The sequence below is a fragment of the Cajanus cajan genome, chromosome 3 (assembly GCF_000230855.2).
Source record: "Cajanus cajan strain Asha chromosome 3, NIPB_CcT2T_4, whole genome shotgun sequence".
NCBI classification, from domain to species: Eukaryota; Viridiplantae; Streptophyta; class Magnoliopsida; order Fabales; family Fabaceae; genus Cajanus; species Cajanus cajan.
In genome coordinates this window covers 73,904,363-73,924,232 of record NC_138519.1, presented here as the reverse complement: position 1 = coordinate 73,924,232, position 19,870 = coordinate 73,904,363, and the positions used below count along the sequence as shown (strand labels likewise).

General features: G+C 30.2%; 3 protein-coding genes across 9 annotated transcripts; 2 read left to right on the top strand and 1 right to left on the bottom strand.

Annotated features, from left to right (window-relative positions):
* Positions 1-8,092: 8,092 nt before the first annotated feature.
* On the top strand, positions 8,093-9,199 carry LOC109816886 (non-specific lipid-transfer protein 1). Its single transcript, XM_020382038.3, has 2 exons — positions 8,093-8,489; positions 9,010-9,199. Exons 1-2 carry the CDS (start codon positions 8,146-8,148, stop codon positions 9,017-9,019), a joined length of 354 nt encoding a protein of 117 aa, XP_020237627.1. The 5' UTR covers positions 8,093-8,145; the 3' UTR covers positions 9,020-9,199.
* Positions 9,200-10,575: 1,376 nt separating this feature from the next.
* LOC109816880 (uncharacterized) lies at positions 10,576-16,471 on the bottom strand. 7 transcript variants are annotated; one of them, XR_002241303.3, is made up of 8 exons: positions 15,694-16,471; positions 14,290-14,759; positions 13,793-13,896; positions 13,578-13,644; positions 13,424-13,488; positions 12,961-13,050; positions 11,386-11,555; positions 10,576-10,832 (listed from the first exon to the last, which is right to left on the bottom strand). XR_002241303.3 is itself a non-coding variant. In XM_020382032.3 (6 exons), the coding sequence occupies exons 1-5, from the start codon at positions 16,412-16,414 to the stop codon at positions 13,450-13,452; spliced, it is 1,401 nt and encodes a 466-aa protein (XP_020237621.1). In that variant the 5' UTR covers positions 16,415-16,471; the 3' UTR covers positions 10,576-10,832; positions 13,424-13,449. The 7 variants fall into 7 exon arrangements, 1 of the variants encoding a protein (XP_020237621.1); XR_014432638.1 differs by lacking the exon at positions 11,386-11,555; XR_014432640.1 differs by lacking the exon at positions 12,961-13,050 and having other exon boundaries at positions 14,290-14,738.
* A 2,558-nt stretch (positions 16,472-19,029) lies between these two features.
* LOC109816873 (agamous-like MADS-box protein AGL80) lies at positions 19,030-19,797 on the top strand. Its single transcript, XM_020382025.3, has one exon. It carries the CDS (start codon positions 19,055-19,057, stop codon positions 19,766-19,768), a length of 714 nt encoding a protein of 237 aa, XP_020237614.2. The 5' UTR covers positions 19,030-19,054; the 3' UTR covers positions 19,769-19,797.
* Positions 19,798-19,870: the final 73 nt, after the last annotated feature.

Here is a 19,870-nt window from a genome sequence, read left to right as displayed (position 1 = left end):
TATTTAATTTCCAACTTTGGAGTTTGGTGCAGACTTTTTATACTGATCAATTCCAACCATCATGCATGTCTGGTTGAAACAAACAACATTCGTCATATCAATTGACATCTGATTTTTGAAGAAATGGTGACACCTCCAATTATTATTCTCCCCACAACTTTCCGAAAATAAAATGTGGACAACAAAGTATGAGGCTAGAAAATAAAAATGAGTAGAATCCAGTCGAATTTTTATTCATTTATTTATCTCATATAAAATAAACTAATATAAAATTAGTTAGAAGATTAATTATGTAAAATGTATGATAAATAAAAGTATTGTTTGATATATAGAGAGAAAAAGAGAGAAATTATAAGTTTAAATTATGTAAATAAGGTCAAAAATTTAAGACCTATTAATAAAAAAAGGTATGATTGAAAAATAAAATCTTATTAAAGATGACTAATCAAATGTATAAATATTTCATACAAAAATATAATTACTTAAATAAATTAACCTTAAACTAATTTAACTAATTTTGAGTCGGTGTTCAATTTATTATGATAATGTGAATTTGAAAAAGAAAGCTCAGGGAATGTTCATGTAACACTATATCAATGGTAATTTGAGATATTTATCTCAAATTGCCAATATAATAAATAAAATAAAATATAAGTTATATAATTATTTTTTTTTATCTAAATGTCACACGACTCATTTGATGTGATAGTGTGATTATATGAACGCGCGAGTCAAACTTTGATATTATATTGTTATAAACTTTATGTTTATGTCAATATTTATATGAAAAAAAGGTTGAAGTTTAGAGAATATACAAAAAAATAATAATATTTTTTTAACTATAATATAAGTATAAAATATTTACAATTGAAAGTGATGATTAATTTTCATTAAAAAATGCTAGTGCTCATAAAAATAACTTTTCTATTTATCAGCCTAAATCCTTTAGATATCAATCAAAACATACAATTATTACGACCTACATCATTTCTATTTGGTTGTTTCCAAGGAAAATCAAGACTAAACGAGGACGCTTGATCGGAATAACATCAGTTCCTAAAAAAAATAACCTAAGAAAAATTGAAACAAAACAAATGGAACTAAACGATCCAAAAATATTAGAAACAATTGTCAACCAAAATCATATGATGACTACATAAATATATATTTTATAATAATATAATGTTTATTATTAAAAAATATAAATATATTATAATAATCCATTAAGTTATTACACTTAACGATTCAATTATTAAAAAAGAAAAAGATATGTATATAACTAATTTTTTAGAATTAATATGCTAGTCATATATGGATATAGACATTATGACATACATGTAAGATTTTAGTCAATAACTAGAGTAATAAAATTTTTGTACAAGTATATAAATATGTACAATAATCTAGATATTAAAATAATAATCTTAGTCAACAATCAAATCTACTATATACAACTAGTCTAGCTACATTGAGATAGCTTCAAAAATCAACACCACCACCAATTCGATATGGTCAAAGAAGCACCACTCCATCTTATTTCTACTTTGTTATCATATCAAGTATGATCATTGCAGTCCAATAACATGAAAAACATGTAAAGGTAAAATAGTATTCAAAAGGAGTCAACATATAATAAGTATAGAAGCAAAACAACTATATTACTCACATAAACAATTTAACCTATTTCAAATATTACAATATGTTTTTCAACTTGAACAACACAACAATGCAACTCATCACAATTTTATATAACATGTGAGCAACATAAAATATAACATATCACATACACAACTTATTATTCAAATTATACAACATGGCATATGCATCACACAACTTAACAAATCAACCACATATGTACCACACAAATCAATTACATGTGTTGTCACACATTTCAACTAGAAGATCTCTCTTATAACACAAGTAAGCAATTTAAGTGACTTGACCCTATCGAGCCAACAATAATATGATCTTTTCAATTCAACTAGATCAACAACCAATTTGGATAATAATCCACAACAACATAGTTTCTTAGATTTTACCACTTAAACTAAGAAGTTTAGTATTTCTATCAAGATAAAATAACTTGGGTATGAGTTTATCACGATATTAGCTTGCATAACTAAGCCACCTATGGGATTAGCTCGTTGACTACCCTCCCAATGCTATGTCCTTCCAATACTTAGTTAGGGATTTTGGCCCCAACCTTGTACCTTACTTGGTTAGTCACCTTACAGGCTTACACATGTATGTTTTGGTCTTGCCTATGTACGGATTAACATTGGTCACTTATAATCAGTATAAATCAACCTGATTCTATATTATGGTCACTTATAGCTAGGACCTTGTCGACATACTACATTAACTAAGGTTCTAAAGGATACTCAACTATTCACTTTAAGAGTCGACTACTCAAGAAGGATTTTCAACAACTAGCTCATAGAGCACCACAATAATATCCCCACAATGGGATATCCAACATTTTTTTAAACACGTTTTCCTCTAGTCTTAAGTCAATCAACACAACATGCCTAAATGTCATAAACATCCTCAGCAACATCATCTCAATAGTCAAAAATTAATCATTTATATACATTATCTCAAATCAATGTATATAGAACCAACACCATCCAACTATTCAACAATGTAAGTCTTCAATATACATTATCCCAAATCAACGCATAAAGAACTAGCAACATATATCAACATACAACATGTAATAAATTCAACTAACCTATACATGTTCACCATTTTTTCAATCAAAGAACAAGTTTTCATTAGGCAACCCACATTCAGGGCCAATCTTATCGCTCTTGGCATTATTGAGGCAAAGAGCCCTTCTGCTCGCCCACGTCCAGCGTCACTCAACTTGCATTTGACATGGATAAGACAGAGAGCCTTTGTTGCTATCGCCTCTATCATGGTTAAATTCCATGACTAACCTCATTTCAAGTAGAGAGTCTTTGCCTGACTCACGTTCGACGTCACTGAATTGACACTTGATGTCATCTAAGTAGAGGGCATCTTTCTCGATCACGCTTGGCATCCCCTTCACTAGGGCTTGACATTACCAAGTCAAATTATCTCTCCTCACACTTGACACCATTCAAACCATGTCTAGCATGACCAAGTTAGAGGCATTTCTCTTTCTTCATGCCCGACGTTACCAATCTCATGCCCAACATGATCAAAGTGTATAGCCCTTGATTTAAGCCACACTCAGTGCCATGAAAGCATGCCCAAAGTGATGGTGATTTCTGTATTTGGCAAGATCACAAAATTGCTCAATTTGTACCTAAAACTAAAAAAAAGACTAACATGTAAAGGCATAAATTACACATACACAACCATTTCAACTCATTTCCAACCAAAGATACAACATGCAACAAGGATTTTACCATCATTCACTTCAACATATTCCCAAACATATTCAAACACCTAAAACCTCTCAATACAAGAATTTCATCATTCAATCCTCAACACAACCGCGTTTTGGATGTAATCCAACATACAACAACAAAAACCAACAAAAGTTCAAGTCCTAGTTTCCCTTACCTCAAAATCGAAATGAAATTGGGAGGAAGAAGAATAAAAAAAGGAATGGGCTCCAAACAACTCCGTACGAACACACCAACACTCTAAATCTTCAACCCAACTGGCCTAAATCCCTACTCAACTGTTCACAAAAGCTCTGAGGGCTCAAAGTGGTCAGTAAGATGTAGAGTGCTTCTCTATAGTTAATCCCTCTAAGATTTCTTAAGAGTGAATTTATGAAACTTAAATCTTAAAAAAAAAAACCTCACATAGTTTCTCCCTTACAGATCAAATTGGACCTTTATTCAGAGAAACCCCTTAAACAACTTAAACTCCTCAAGAATTAATAAATTCCTAGAGTTCTCAACAAATTAACATCAAAATCACCAAAACATATATTCAACCAAATCGACAATTATTAGTAAAAGTGTACAGTGTTACAGGTTTACATTACATTGATACATAATATATGTTATTGAATCTCATTCAAAATTAACACTAAAATTTTGTATAGCTATATGACAAATAAATTTATATCTACATATGTTGTATTTATAGTGACACTTTTTATATATCACTATACGTACGTAACATTTCTTGTAGTGTATTCACCATACATAAAAGTTAGTTAAATCCCTTCCTTACCTTTTATGTAAAAACTCCCATCTGAAACCTCTTGCGGTTTATCATATAGATAGCTTAATCCCTAGACCATTATATAAGACAAATGTATATTCATTCTAATTGACAATGTGGGTTGAATCTAATTAACTTGTCTATTTTTTATAGGTTGAGTTAGATAGATAAATTTACCGGCAAGTCTAGTTTATTCGTACCCCAACCTATTAACTCACTTTTTTTTTTTGTTTTGCTTTATGCTCTTAATTATAAGAAAAATTTATAGTGAATTTGTGTTTGATCACTATTTTTTTTAATAACTTAACTTCTCTTTCTAGATACTTATTTTCATTTTATATAAAATAGAAATATATTGTTTTAATCGCATATTTTTTACAAGTACATTTATCTTGTATAGTGTCTCTTTTTAATAGAAATATATATTAATTTGTTCCTGTACATGAAAAAAATATAACCCTTCGAATCAATTTTACAATAATAATAATAATGCAGATTAAAGTAATAATATATATTGAAATATTTCAATTGAGATTTATTTTAAGAAAAAAAAAATGGGTTCGTTGAAGGTGACTTAATTAACTTGTGAACTCACTATTGTTAACTCGCCAACTCATTATTTTTAACCCACCAACTCACTAAAGTAGGCTAACTTGCCAGCACAGTGTTAATTAAGTGGGATGGTTGTATTTTTCAACTCATTTTTTTTTATGAGTCAACCCGTCTTGTCGTTTCTTATTTGATAGATCAACCTACCTCATCTCCTTTTAAGTGAGTTGATCCACTATCACGCATGATTCTAATATAATTTACTTGCAGACCATAATTAGGATCGACTCAATATATTATTAGACTTAAAACAAATATTAAAGTGAGACTTTTTAAAATTTAATAATAATCTTTCGATAAAAAATAATTTTTTTAAAGATGAACCTTAAAAAGATAATTATATTTATACATTGATTCATGGTATATACACCTATTCACATTAATAAGACACCTTTATTATACTCTCTCTCTTTCAAAATACCCTTAATTAGTATTTTTATATTTTCTAATTTCTTGACTTTGCGAACCTCCTTGCCTTCAACGTTCATTTTTTTTCTAAGCATTCACACCTCTTTCAAATGCATCCATTTCCTCCAATTCTCAAGATTTAAAATGAACTAAAATTTTAGAATTTTAAGATTCTTACGCATCCTTCGTTTCACTTGCACTCAGCTTCTATAACACTAATTTTAGTATTCTTAAAAAAAATTTAGAATAATATTTTCATGATTCTAAAAAAGTGCGTACTTTACATAACACTAAAAAACACATTATTGAATAGTTTTTTTCTGGAAGTATGAAAAAAAATCTAGAATTGATGAAATACCTTGAAAATTTGGGATTTACTTATACCTTATGAAGACATGTATGTACAACAAACTCATTAAGCTATTTTTTATTTTAAATATCAAATTAGTTGTTTTGTATAAGTCATATTAAATAAATTACATAAATTATAAATGGAAAATGTAGGGAACAATATAAAGATGAGGTATGATTGTTTGATTGTTGGAGAGAGAAAGAAAAAAAACAAAAATAAAAAGAGTGAACGAAGAGATGAGCTTGAAAAAAAAGAAGAAGAAATATGAACAAAAGAAAAAGATTATCTTCAAAATAAAATTTATTTAATACGAAATAAATTAGAAAAGTATTTAGTAATTTTATTTTAAAAAAGAGAGAGGAAAAGGTGCCTATTTAAAAAAAATGAAGCGGAAGTGTATATATGTGTTTAGAATTTAGGGTTTAAGTGTATATCATGAGCATTATATATTTATTAGAGATAAATTTTATAATAAAATTTAAAAAAAAAAAGAGTGACTTTAACTATGATTTTTTAAAATATTATATAAATATTAATGTAAAATACTTTTAAAAAAAGATATAAAGTAAAGACTATATATATTCGTCTCATGTTTAGTTGATCATTATCATAAGAATAATTACTTTTCATGGATTACTAAAATATATTTTTTTATTTTTTTAATATTATGAATTCGATTATTATTATGTTATGATTATTTATGATAAAATTATTTAAATTTAAATTTTATTATATTCTAAACTAAAAACTTATAAAATACCCCCTCCCCCTCTTTTCTAACACGTGGTAGGATGATAGCAAAAGCACTAAAAACGCCAAATAAGAAAATAAGATGCCATAATGGAGCTCGACTACTTGTTAAAAACTTCATCTCCAACATCGATCATAATCAATCGACAGTAACAGTTGATTTAAAAGTTTTAAAAATTCCACACAACTAAAAAAGGAATAAATGATTAGCCAAAAAAAGTTCTTTTAACCCCTCATTCAGTAATAAATTGTCTTGTAAGCTAATTTCGCTAGGTTTTGTAATAGAGTAAATAATCTTTGCAATGATAGCGTATTCTTTTTTATACCCTTGTACAAATACAACCTGTCAAATTATTTTCGGGGAAAGCTTTGTGTATTTTGCAAAAATAACCTTTTTTTTTATTATTTTTTTTTTTATAAAAAGAAACCAATTCTCAAGACATGCTTTAGATGTCATAAAAAGTGATCTGCATATCGTAAAGATATCGATGTGAGTCCAACCTAATGAGTTAATTCGCTAATTACATGTCTAAACTGAGTTAGGCTAGGAAAAAATAAAGCATATTAATTTTGGCTAATAAATTAATTCTAATTTGATTTGGTTAATCCATGAACCAAAAAGGTTTGAGCTTAACTATATTAAGTTGTCTCGTTTAACTTACAATAATTAAAAATATATAAAAAAATTATATAATATTTTATGTAATTATCATTTAAAATTTTGATTAATATTTTTTTTATATTTATATTTAAATCAATGATAAACTTGATTTCTTGATAGAAAAATTATAACTTTTTAATTTATTTATTAAAAACAAAAATATATAATTAAATTTTATTTTTCTAATTTTTTATTTTAAAAAATTTGATGAATCAATCCACTTAATTCACTAACCGTAATAGATCGAAGTTTGTTAGAATTTTTTTAACTCATAAAAAAGAGAATATAGGAGAATAGATTATATTGCGCATTTAACACCAACTTTAATGAATCGGTTTGATTCACTTTTACTCATCTAATTAATAGGAGTGACAGTTGAAAGATCACCATCTTTGTTAACTGTTATTTGGTCCTCTCTCTATTTTTTTTTTTTTACGTATAAGATTTATATATAAAAATTAAAAAAATATTAATATTTTAGTTTTTTAAAGTATTTATTATTTATTTTTCTGTTACATTCTTTAAGTAATTATAGAAGAAATAGGTACATTAAAAATGAATAAACATATTATTCAGTAAACACACATTAATTATCAAGAATAAAAATAAAAAAATATAATAAATAATTAATTTTAGTAAAATAATAATAAAAAAATAAAAAAATAATAATACTAAAACGATTATGAATAAAAACGAAAAGAATATTCGATTTCCATATTCTCGTGTTTCAGAAAACACTTCTGTTGAGATACCTAGATCAACAACAACAAAAACATTCTTAGCTATTCATTAATAGAGAACATTTACAGTTAATTCTTGCAACACTATTAAGGCGGCACTCAATAATTTGAGGTTGACACATTAATATCATCAGAACGAGCACACCTATACAACATAGTTTGGCGGTTCCGAAACATTTAGAAACCCTATTCATCCCTATGCTCCATATATACTTCTCAAATATCTTCCACATACGCAACTTCCAACTTTCATCATGAGACGTTTTTGAATTTTCTCACACACGCAAACACCAAAAATTCTTTGGCTCCATCTCCAAATTTCTCGCAGCCCAAAGACACTGCCAAAACCCTCCAATGCCCCACGTACCCCTCCTCTTCACTCTATATAATGCAAACCCTAATGCTCATATTCCATCGACCAAACTAGGCATAAACAAAGCCAAAGGAGACCCTGAATAATGGCAGTGAGTAGAGTGGAGTTGGTTGGTCTAGTGATGGCATGCATGCTCATGACATACTCATACTCTGAATCAACCTTGACATGTGATCAAGTGACCATATGGCTGAGTCCATGCATACCCTATGCAGTGATGGGAGGGAACGTGTCTGCTTTGTGCTGCCAAGGTGTTTACGATATCAACAAAGCATATAAGAATGGAGATGATCGAAGAGCTGCATGCCAATGCATCAAGGATAAGGCAGCATACATCCCTGGCATTAATTACAACCGTGTCAATAAAGTTGCTAGCAAATGTGGCACCAAGTGTCCCTACAAAGTCTACCCTACCACCAACTGCTCAGCGTAAGTGTGCCCTACACTCACTTCTACAGTAAAATTATACAACAATTTGTATAATATTATTTTCTTCTTATGGAGTATCATTCATTACATTTATTATGCATGATGAAAGATAAAAATAACAAAATAATAATTATTCTTTTAATTGTTATAATTTTATAAATTTTATTTTTTAGTCTCAATATTTAAAAATATTTCACTTTGTTTTTTTTTTAATCCTTATAATTTTATAAATTTTATCTTTTAATCTCCATGACAATAATAAACAGAGATTAAAATAAAAAAATAATATATAAGAACTAATTAAGATAAAATATTTTTTATTGAAAATATATAATAAAATGTTTAAAAAGCAAAGTTTAGGTAATTATAGAAACCAAAAAGTGATTAAATACGTACAGGAAGTATCATTAGTCTATTTCTTTTTTATTTAGTGGTTTTTTTTAATTTAATTATCCCAAAATTGGTCACCGAAAAAATGATATTCACACTGACTTTTGTGGATTTTGATGTGATGGTGCAGGGTCAAGTAAAGCAGCAAAGGGTGCAATTATCAGGTCTATGGTTCACTCGTAGTAGTGGAAAGATTATTCTATGAATATTGAAGATATAGTGGACATAATTAGAAGGAAATAAGTGTATTGATCGTGTTTAACGATCTTACCCATGTCTTGAACTATATATGTCAGCAATAAAGACACCCCTTTAATTAATTTATCATTTTCTCTCTTAAGGCTGTAGTGATGTGAAAATGAACATGGAAATAATATAGTGCAAAGAAAATATATAATTACGCTCACGTCAATCATCGGCACACACAAATTTTATATATGAATCGACTTTCATTTTTTTCAATTAATATATCATTTATGCAGCTGTCTGCCGCTGCCTCTGCATCGTGTTTTTATATATTATGGTACAACATTAAGATCGTGACAACATAATACTAATAGACACCCAAAGTTGGATCATTATTTAATGTTAAAAATTCGTTATACAGTAAATTCTGATGGGTGAATGTTGAGCATTTATAAAGAGAATAAAATTGGTGTATGCAAGTAATTCTCTTCCACCAAGTTGACCCATTTTAAGGAAAAAGTAATACAATTCAGTTAAGACTTCATACCTAAATTGAAATATACCCATTTTTAAGAATAAAGTTATATATACTTCCTATCAAGACTTCTTACACAAGTTAAAAATGGAACATCAAACCTTAGTTAAAAATTATAAGTATTCAACTACTTGCACTAATAACTTTTAGTCAATCTTGTATCATCATAAGCCACCTTAATAATTTTGAATTAATTATAATTTTTGTTAATTTTCTCATGGATGGTTTAAAATGTTTCTTTATTAATTCTAATGACATAAAAGAAAAAGATCACGACAATAATATAAATGAATCATGGTCCATGAATATTACAAAATACAACACGTTATAAATATACAAATGAAATCAAATAAATATTTCTTTATTTAATCATTGATTCGAATAAATTTGATTCCTTTAATTATTTTAAATTTTTAATTCAAATTACTACCATAAATAGCAATCTAATACCGAATTATTATTTATTAAATTTTATAATAAAGACTATATGTATAATAACTTTTAATACATTAGTATAAAATTCTTTACACTAAAGACTCATGAAAATTAAACTTTTTAATTAATACTAAAATAATGAGTAAACTTCTTTAATATAAATAAAATATAATACATTTATATATCATTAGTAAAGTAATATTTCATCAAGCTAGTTTTAAGAATTTTCAAAATTAAAAACCAAAAACGTTTATACTTTTATTTTCAATAAATAATTTTTTGAATACTTTTTAAATTTATATTTCACACATTTAGAAACCCGTGCGATGATTATCTAGTTAAAAGTATAAATTACAAATTTTTGCAAATGAAACATTATATGTGTGACTTACCAGTCCAATTGCATAAATTCGTCCAATGAATCAACCTCGCTCATATACAGAAGTTTAAGTAATCAAGTTAATGAAAACTTACACCTTTGTGGCCCAATCGCCCATACCAAGTTGCAAAAAATAGAAAAGAAAGTAAGACAAAAACACAGAAAATTCAAGTTGATGCTGGTGATTTTTGGAAATACGCCATCTATGACTTAACTACTAGATAAAAACATGTACCCGTTAGATTAAAAATACATGGCTATCATCATACTCGTAGCGTATCAAGGAATAACTGCATTTACAAAAGAAATGAAAAACATCATACAAAATTCAATGTTAATTAGTAGTAGTACAATTCAGACCTCGAAATTGCCATGATTTCTTTTCGTACCGAACATACCAATACCATATTAGGGGAACCTGAAATATAGACCTCAAGTTAATACACCTTTTCAGTAAGCTACATCTACATTACTTCTTCTCTACCATTATTTAAATGCTAATGCATTTTGTTCATCACGTTTTGAACAACGTTACCAAGTTCAATTAGTCAATCTATAAAACTCTCCACATATTAGCTTCCAATAATGAATGCAAGTAAAACAAATGCAATCCTCAGCTTGCCAAGATAGTCACATGCATTATAATATGTTCTCTAGTCTCTACTAGTGTCTTCTGTTTTTGTAGGACAGACACAAGGAATGACAGTGGCAAGTTGGCCACAATTGATTTTTCACCAGGTACTGAGATACTGAAGTTTTTTTCCTTCCATTTCTTAATTCATAAAGAAAGAAAATTAAAATCTCCTTGAGCTTTTAAGATGCAGAAGTCCATTGTAAGTTGAATATCATACAAGAAACATTACTCTATTGAATTATCATAAGCTAGTTTAAAACATGAATCAGGCAACCACAAAGCTTTCAGATATGTTTATGCTATATTCATCATCAAAACCTGCAATTACAAATCTAACCTTCAGCTGAGACTTGAAATCAGAACAGAGATTAATGATGCTTTTGAAAGGGCACTTATATAATGGGCTTTGGATACCAGTCGGTCCTTGCTAACTGTACTATTTGGATCATGTTTCAACAAAAAAAACGAGATTGCAAAGAGAGAACCTGATATCAAAATTGTCATTACCTGAAAGTAATACAAATTTTTGCAGATAAGCATACTGTAATGTTGTTTATCTCATAGGCCAACATGAATACACGATACTCAACAGACCATGAAGTATGAACCAGGATGAGAGGCAAAGAAAGAGCACAAAAATTTGAATACACTCGGTCATCCAGGATCACGAAACTACTAGTTTAAAAGAGATATCAATTTAAAATGCATTTTACCAACTTCCAATATTACACTTTTCATCACATTTAACAAGCTCTACATGCTATAGTATATAATTTGCCGGCACCATGGAGAAAGGCATATTAAAACTTGAGCATAACACCGTCAGAGTTTCATGGCATTACTGCTTGGTGATAGTGGTGTGGTGGCAGTATGGCATGATGGAAGTACCATGCTTGGATTGATGGATGGTTAGCTTTTTATTTTTTATTTTTTTGGTGTGTTAGGGGGGGGGGGGGGGTGGTTGGAGTTTGTCTCAAAATGTTTTAAAAAAACTAAACCATGTTCTGATTTGTTTGTTTAATGAGTGTTGCAGGGAAACTGAGAAGCAATCCCCATGCCTTCTCTGGCAACCCATTCTTCTGCAGCATCTCCCAAACTCGGCCATTTAGGTGTTGACTTCTCACATCTTGCTTCTCACCACCTCTCTGTTCTCACATCTCACTTCTCACCACCTCTCTGTTCTGAAATGAATCCACCCCCATCCATGACCCAACAACAAAAGCCACAGTTCCAAACAGTTGATTCTCTTCAACTATACAACCCACTTAATCCACCACAAGACCCAATTTACAAAACACTGTTAATCCTCACTCATTGTGAGTCCTGCCCAAGGGTTTCTTCAAGTCTCTCTAATTTTCTTTCCTTTTTAATTTGTAACTCATCAAACCTTAAGCTATTAACCCACTCACCAGCCTTAAATCCACCAGTGTCCAGTCTTCATAACATGCCCGAATTTAAGCTTTTTTCTGCTTGATTTATTTATGTAAAGCTTTGTGCATTTTTTTGGTGTACACGTTTGTGAAAGTCTTATTTATCTTGACATGCCAAAAAATGTTTTAATCATATTTATTATTCTTTATAGAATTTGTTACATGTTTATTATTACCTTCTATATTTTGCAGTTTATTAATATGGCTCCTATGAGTCCACCATTTTCAACAATGCCATCCACCAAATTCCATGGCAGATTTTTGGGTTGCTAACATTAGGCATTAATGCAACTTATTTAAACAATGCCCTCAGTCCAAATTATGAGTTCACCAGCACCAGGAGAACACACCCACTAGTCATTTTATGAAGTCTTGCTTACATCTATGTAAACTAATTAGATTCTTTATGATTGAGTGTTATTAAATATTCTTTAAATAGGCTAAGTTGCCAAAGTCTTTGTACTTTTTCAAATTACAATCACCTCGCTATAAGAAAAAAATCTTGAGCCTTTTTCTTCAGTTCATGAGGTGTAGGTTTCAGTTTCACAACTGGTGATAGCCCTCTCCCTTACCTGACAAAACACCCATTTCAGTTTAGTTCTAACAAAACAACACCTATATCAATCATGTCTTTTAACAGCCTTTAAAATCCACAATAAAAAGTTTCGAACTTCCAATTCCATCAAACCTCTATAAGCCAAGGGTTTAGGCAAAACAAATATGACCATATCTTTAATGTGGACAGCATACAGGCTAAATTCAATAGAAAAAAAAGGACAGAATCATAAAAATACTATATTGACTAAATTCTGTAATGATGAATACAGCCATAAATCTCAAAACAAAAAGAATCAAGCAAGAAAAAAAAATGCACATATTAAAATGAATATCAAACCAATTAACCAATAGAAATATAATTTAGAGGAAAAATGCAAGGAAAAATACCTCCCAAGATATTTACACATGACTGTTCACCGTATCATGTTTCTCCACTTGTCCTTTAGATCAACCTTAAAAAAAATTTTAAAAAATGAGTTATATTACAGGTATAAGTCCGGAAAGAAACATGGAAAAGCATTATGGTGCATAGATTGCATACTCCACTTCTATTTTCAAATACGTTACTGTAAAAACTTCGGATTGTCGCCCAGTTTCCTTCTCCAAACCTGTGTGCAAAATATGGAGAATGAGAACATGAAATCATAAGCACAAAACTGTTACTAAATTGATTAGCTTTCAATTGCATGTATAACTTATAGCTATGACAGTTCACTAGGAAAATTATGGTTTGACTAGTTTAGAACAAGCACATACATTTGTACACCGGCCCTTAGTGTTTCCTCTTCTAACGAAGACCATTTCCTTTTCCTCCTCCTTGTCTGTCTTGCTTGTGATGAGTTATCTGTTGAATCCTCCCACTTCAAAAAAGAAGGAAATAAGTAATATGCTAATGCAAAAATCAAAATTGTACACAAGTACAAAGTTTCCACAAGAAGAAAAAGAATCCATCAGAAAAGACTTTTAACCATCTAATTGATCAACATTGTCTTTGTGGGTCTGCATGTCGAATCCACAGGCACTGGATCAAGTGGCAGTAAGGTTTTAAATTGTGATTACCAACATTGAGGTATATTTAAATAATAAATGGGTTTTTTATAGAACTTCCTCCAGCAGACAGAAAGCATTTTTGCATGAAAAAATTAATCTAGACCAAAATACCATTATTTAGATAAAAACCTTGGGACAATTGCTAAAAGTTAAAAATAAGGAATCTGCCCTGGATTAAAACAGATAATAACAAACATGATTACCTCATAGGTACGTGCAGTTCTATTCCGTTCCATTATGTTAGGCTGATGAACATTACTACAAGGATCGGGAGACTTCTTAACAAGATTGGCATCTTTAGGCTGAAAAAGTACAATACTTCTGCAAACATCTGGATCTGGTACATCTACATCTTCACTCTGGTTTTCAATAGGTGGTTCAATATTCGTATCTCTTGTTGCAGATTTCGATCTTATAACTTCAGATTTATGCAATGCATCAGGAAGAGGATCCTCGACCAATGCTTGTAACTCCAAAGAACTTGATTTAAGGGATTCCCGAACTTTACTAGCTTCGGCACTAGGTACAGGATCATGTTTGCTCTTCCATTTTGCTGGCTCCACTTCCTCAGGATCAGATATTTTAACTCCCCTATTACATGTACGAAGTGCAGAGTGCTTGTGTTTAAGCTGAGATTTCCGTTTCTGAGTTTCTATTGGGGACATGCGTACAACTAAAAAAATGTAAATAACAGTCAAACAGGTGTAAAATAGCAATCGTCAAACAGTATTGTGAATTTTTTCATTGAATTTTATTTCAAATAATGAATGACCTAGTCTGCGCTTGTCTAGTTGTTTGAGCATCCATTCCACACATTCCAAAAAACCAAACTTGACTCTATTCATTTGATGGATTCAAGTTGAATGGAGAGTTAAGAGTTTTTACATACACCTCTGTTCATTTTAACAAAAGTATAACATTTTTCTATTGTTTAAGCTGAACTTAATTGACAAAGTCCTGCAGTGAGTGGGTACTCGGGAAGTAAGGAAAAACAAATCACTACTTGGTTACACTTGACCATAACAACACTGGTACAGACAACATATAAACAAAATAATGAAAACACTTCTTGTGCCCATTCATATCACAGTTGATACTTAATAACACAAACAATCAAACTACAAATTGTCTTCCTTCCATACACACAGAGACTACCTTATAATTTCCAGGGTACTAGAAAAAATACTCATAAGAAAAATGCCGGCTACACTCACTCTAACACTCTCTTGCCAACACTCACTCTAGTATTGGTTGAAAATCACAAATGTTAGTGAGTCCTACCACTAAATCAGGAGAGAAGCTTATTAAATGAGATGCAAAACCCACACAATTTATGAATTCCAACCAATAAAAAGGAGAGTATTAGAAAGAGATTGTTAGGAGTGTTGGCTAGCACTCCTCTTCATGTATTCAGTCAGACCGGGAGGAATAACAAAAAGAGCACATATACATTTCATGAACAAACTAAGCAACACTACTTCCACCACTTCTAGTAGCTATCACACCTTGACAACATTAAACAAACATTAGTTCATTCAAAGTTTCAAATGAAAAGAAAACCCTTCAATTCGAAATTCACAATTCATAACAACAACAGTAAAAAGCACCTTTACCTCTCTGGGGAGGCAAGTCACCCCCACCCACTTCCTCATTTCCATCACGCGTTGCCAAATTCTTCATGCATGCATCACCATCATCATCATCATAATCAGAACGCTCTTTCTCCTTCGCCGAATTCTCCAACCCTTCTTGACCCTTGGCATTCGACATCGATTCCAGAAACGAAGGACCCATCGCTTCCCACGCTTCCTTCAAATACGCCCCCACCTCATCAAACGCTTCCTTCCGACTATTCAGCCCCGCGAGCCTCTCGCGAACCCTAGGGTCCCAAACCGCGGCCTCCACGTCGTCGCGCCACCGCGCCAACTCGCCGGAGGAGGCGATCCCGCTGCGGCGCGCCTCCAGCGCCGCCACGCGGCCGCGCCAGATGCGGTCGACGGCGGCGGAGTACTCGGCGGAGGGGGCGTCGGGGACGGCGGCGAGGTACTTGACGGTGCACTCGACGGCGACGGCGCGGTAGGCGCGGCGGAGGGAGGCGGCGGAGGCGTCGTTGGAGTGGGGCTCGAGGAGCTCGAGGATGTGGAGGGCGGTGTCGGGGAGGGAGGCGTGGAGGAGGAGGGTGTGGAGGGTGCGGAGGAGGAGGGTGTGCTTGAGGCGGAGATCGGCGCCGGAGAGAGGGAGTGAGGTTAGGGCTTTCTGGATGAGGGAATCGGGGACGGAGCTGCGGAGGAGGAATTCGAGGACCCACCGGGAAATGTCGCTGTCCATTTCAAAGATGGGGGGTTTCGGACTGGAGAGGAACACATTACACAACGACAAATAATACTTTTCTTTTTAGTTATTCACTTTTTTTTTATTATATTGTAATTGACTGTTTATTTTAGGATGGTAAAACAGGTATAAAATAAATTTTATTTTTATTTTATTGAATTAAATATATTTCATAAATTTCTTTTAAATTAGGGATTTTGATGACTATTTTGAAGGATCTAATTCACCTAAATTAAAAAAAATGAAAATAAATATTTTAAAAATAAAAAAAATTAGTTTTTATAATTTTATTTATTTTACTTACTTTATACTTTATTTTTTTTATCATTTTTAATCTTTAGAATTTAAGATAGATTTTTTTAGTTTTTATATTTTTAATTTTTTAATTTTTTTAGTTCCTATTATTAATTTTTTTTATAGCATTATTTGTTTTGTGTCAACGTGATAGATGTTTTTAATTTTATAAAAGTAAAAAAAATATTTCAACCATGAATGTGTAAGTTAAGGGTATAAAAGATACACAAAACGTAAAATTAAAAAAAAAAAGTAAATTTGACATCGTTGCAAAAAATTAATTATAAAGACTAAAAGGATTAAAAACAACAAATATAAGACTAAAAAATATATTTTAAACTATAAACACTATAAATGATTAAAAAAGATAAATATAAAAACTAAAAATATTTAATAAATATAAGCATTAATACTATATTAAAAAAATATTTGTTTAGTTAAGTGTCTCTAAAAAAATATTATATCAAGAACATTAAATATTAAATACTATATATCTTAATACTTATATTTACTTTATTTAACTTATATATTATTTTTAATTTAATTATTTTAAAATATTACAAAAATTATCATATAATAATAAAAAACTTATCAATTATCACTAAAAAATACTTATACTTATAATATAAATATAATATATGTTTATATATTGTTAAAAATTATAAATATAAATTATATAGCGTAATATATGTTTTTAAAATTTAAAATTAACATTAAAATTGTGTCAATATTAAATATATCTATATTTACATATATTATATTTATAATAACACTTTATATGTAAATATATATATATATATATATATATATATATATATAATATTTGAATTTATTAAGAAAGTAACATAATGAAAGATAATGGTATAACACTAACATCTTCTTGAGTGTAGAAGTTTAGTTTGTATAGAAGACGTTTTTGGTAATAATTTGTTTTTTTTTATTGCAAACAAACATAATTTTAACCAAAAGTTTTAAAAAAAATGTAAAATATTATATTTTAGAATCCTTCGAGAGACGAAAATGTAATTTTCAACGTAAGAAGATATGACAGCATGTATATCTTAAGGAGAACATTATAATTTTCTTTTAATTTTATGTTACCTTTAAAGATAACAAAAGAGGTTGAATTACATGTGATGTGACAACCTTATATAAATTACCTATTTTCTTAAAGCACTGTGTTTTCTTATACTAATTTCAACGTACTTGTTCATTTGGATTTAGAAAAGTAATTTTACTAAGTGAATATTATAGATTTTTTAATATTCTCATAAATTCTCTAAAAAAAAAAGCTATTTTTTACGCTTATGTTTAAATAATTTTCTCGTATGATAAAAAATTACCCCTTTTTCTTTATTGGCAGCAAAAAGTTAACCTTTTAAAATTTGTTAAGTCATTAGGATTGGATAATATTGAAGGATCTAGATATTTTAACAAATATCATAAATTCATGCATTTATACATTCATTATATATGTTAAGAATGAAAAAAAATGTTTTAGAATATGTAACGTGAAATATTCCTAAGCAAAATTTTACCTTTTATAATGATCTTATTCGGTTTATGTAAAATTACATTGTGCGAAAGAATACACGTACGTAGCCTCATAATTTGTTTTTGAATTTATCACATAATTTATTAATTTCTTCTTTAGTAATCTACTATAATTAGATATATATGATACGAAGAATCTTATATATTAGTACTAACCATTAATAGGCTATTAAAAACTAGAATCTATCTTTTTTATACTTACGACACGTCGAACTTAGAACTATACATACTACTCTAATTTTTTGTCCCTAAATTAATTTTAATGGTTCAAACTAGAATCTATTTATGTATATGCATCATGAAATTTAAGATAAATGATAGTAATATGTTAATCTTTGACATACTGTTTTAAAGACATTATTTTTAATTGGTTAAAATTCATTAAAAAATATATAATTTATTTTAATTAATAAAAATAAGTGTAATAAGAGAAATATTCACTAACACACTCTTCGAATGATGAGAATATTTTTTAATTATATACACCCTTCTAGGACTAACTAAATTTAAGTAATTTACTTACTCATAGATGTTGTAAATTTTAGAATTTAAATGTGTGATTCTTTGTATCTTTCATATATGGAACACATTTAAAGTGACATTTTAATGTCCAAAACCAGTTGGCATTTGTCACACAAATTCGATTACTATCAACAAAGGTTTGCCGGAAAATCAGACCACTAGTGAATCAAATTGAACTATATAAAGACATTGTTGGTGGCGATAGAAACCACACCAAAAAACTCTTTTCAATTTTCTTTTCGTTTCTCTCTTTTTTTATTCACTGTCATGACTAGAAAAAAAGTAAAACTCTCATTCATCGCCAATGATTCTGCAAGGAAGGCAACATACAAAAAAAGGAAAAAGTCATTGTTGAAGAAGGTTGAGGAACTTAGCACTCTATGTGGCATTGAAGCATGTGCTATAGTTTATAGCCCCGATGATCCTCTACCACAGGTTTGGCCTTCTGATAACGGTGTTGAAAGGGTGGTGGAAAGATTCAGGATTATGCCTGAGTTGGAGCAAAGCAAGAAGATGGCGAACCAAGAGAGTTTCATTGGACAAAGGATCTTGAAGAGTAAGGACCAAGTAATGAAACTTATGAAGGACAATAGGGAGAAGGAGATGACCATGTTCATGTTTCGTTGTCTTACTGTAGGGAGGGTTCTTCCTGATAATAACATGACTACTAGTGATTTAAGTGATCTTTCATCGATGATCGAACAAAACTTGAGGGACATTAATAAAAGGTTGGAAACTCTAAGTGCTAATGAGATGACAACAAACCAACCTCAGGTGCAAACTCCAGCATTGGCTGTACCAAAGACTAAAGAAACAACATTGGTGAATTCTGGCTATGGGTTGGATATGAATGCTAACCCCGTGCCAAGGCAAATGTTTATGGACTTGCTTAATGGCAATGGAAATCAGGCAATAATGCCTCATTTTGGAGATGCTGATCTTCAACTTCAAACTAGTTTTTGGCCTAACCTATTACCTTGAAAGATGTTTGTGCTTGTTATCATCCCTTGGGAGATTATTGTTATTTTTTTTTTCTCTCTCTTCATATTTCATGAATAACTAGTTTTCATATTTCATGAAAAA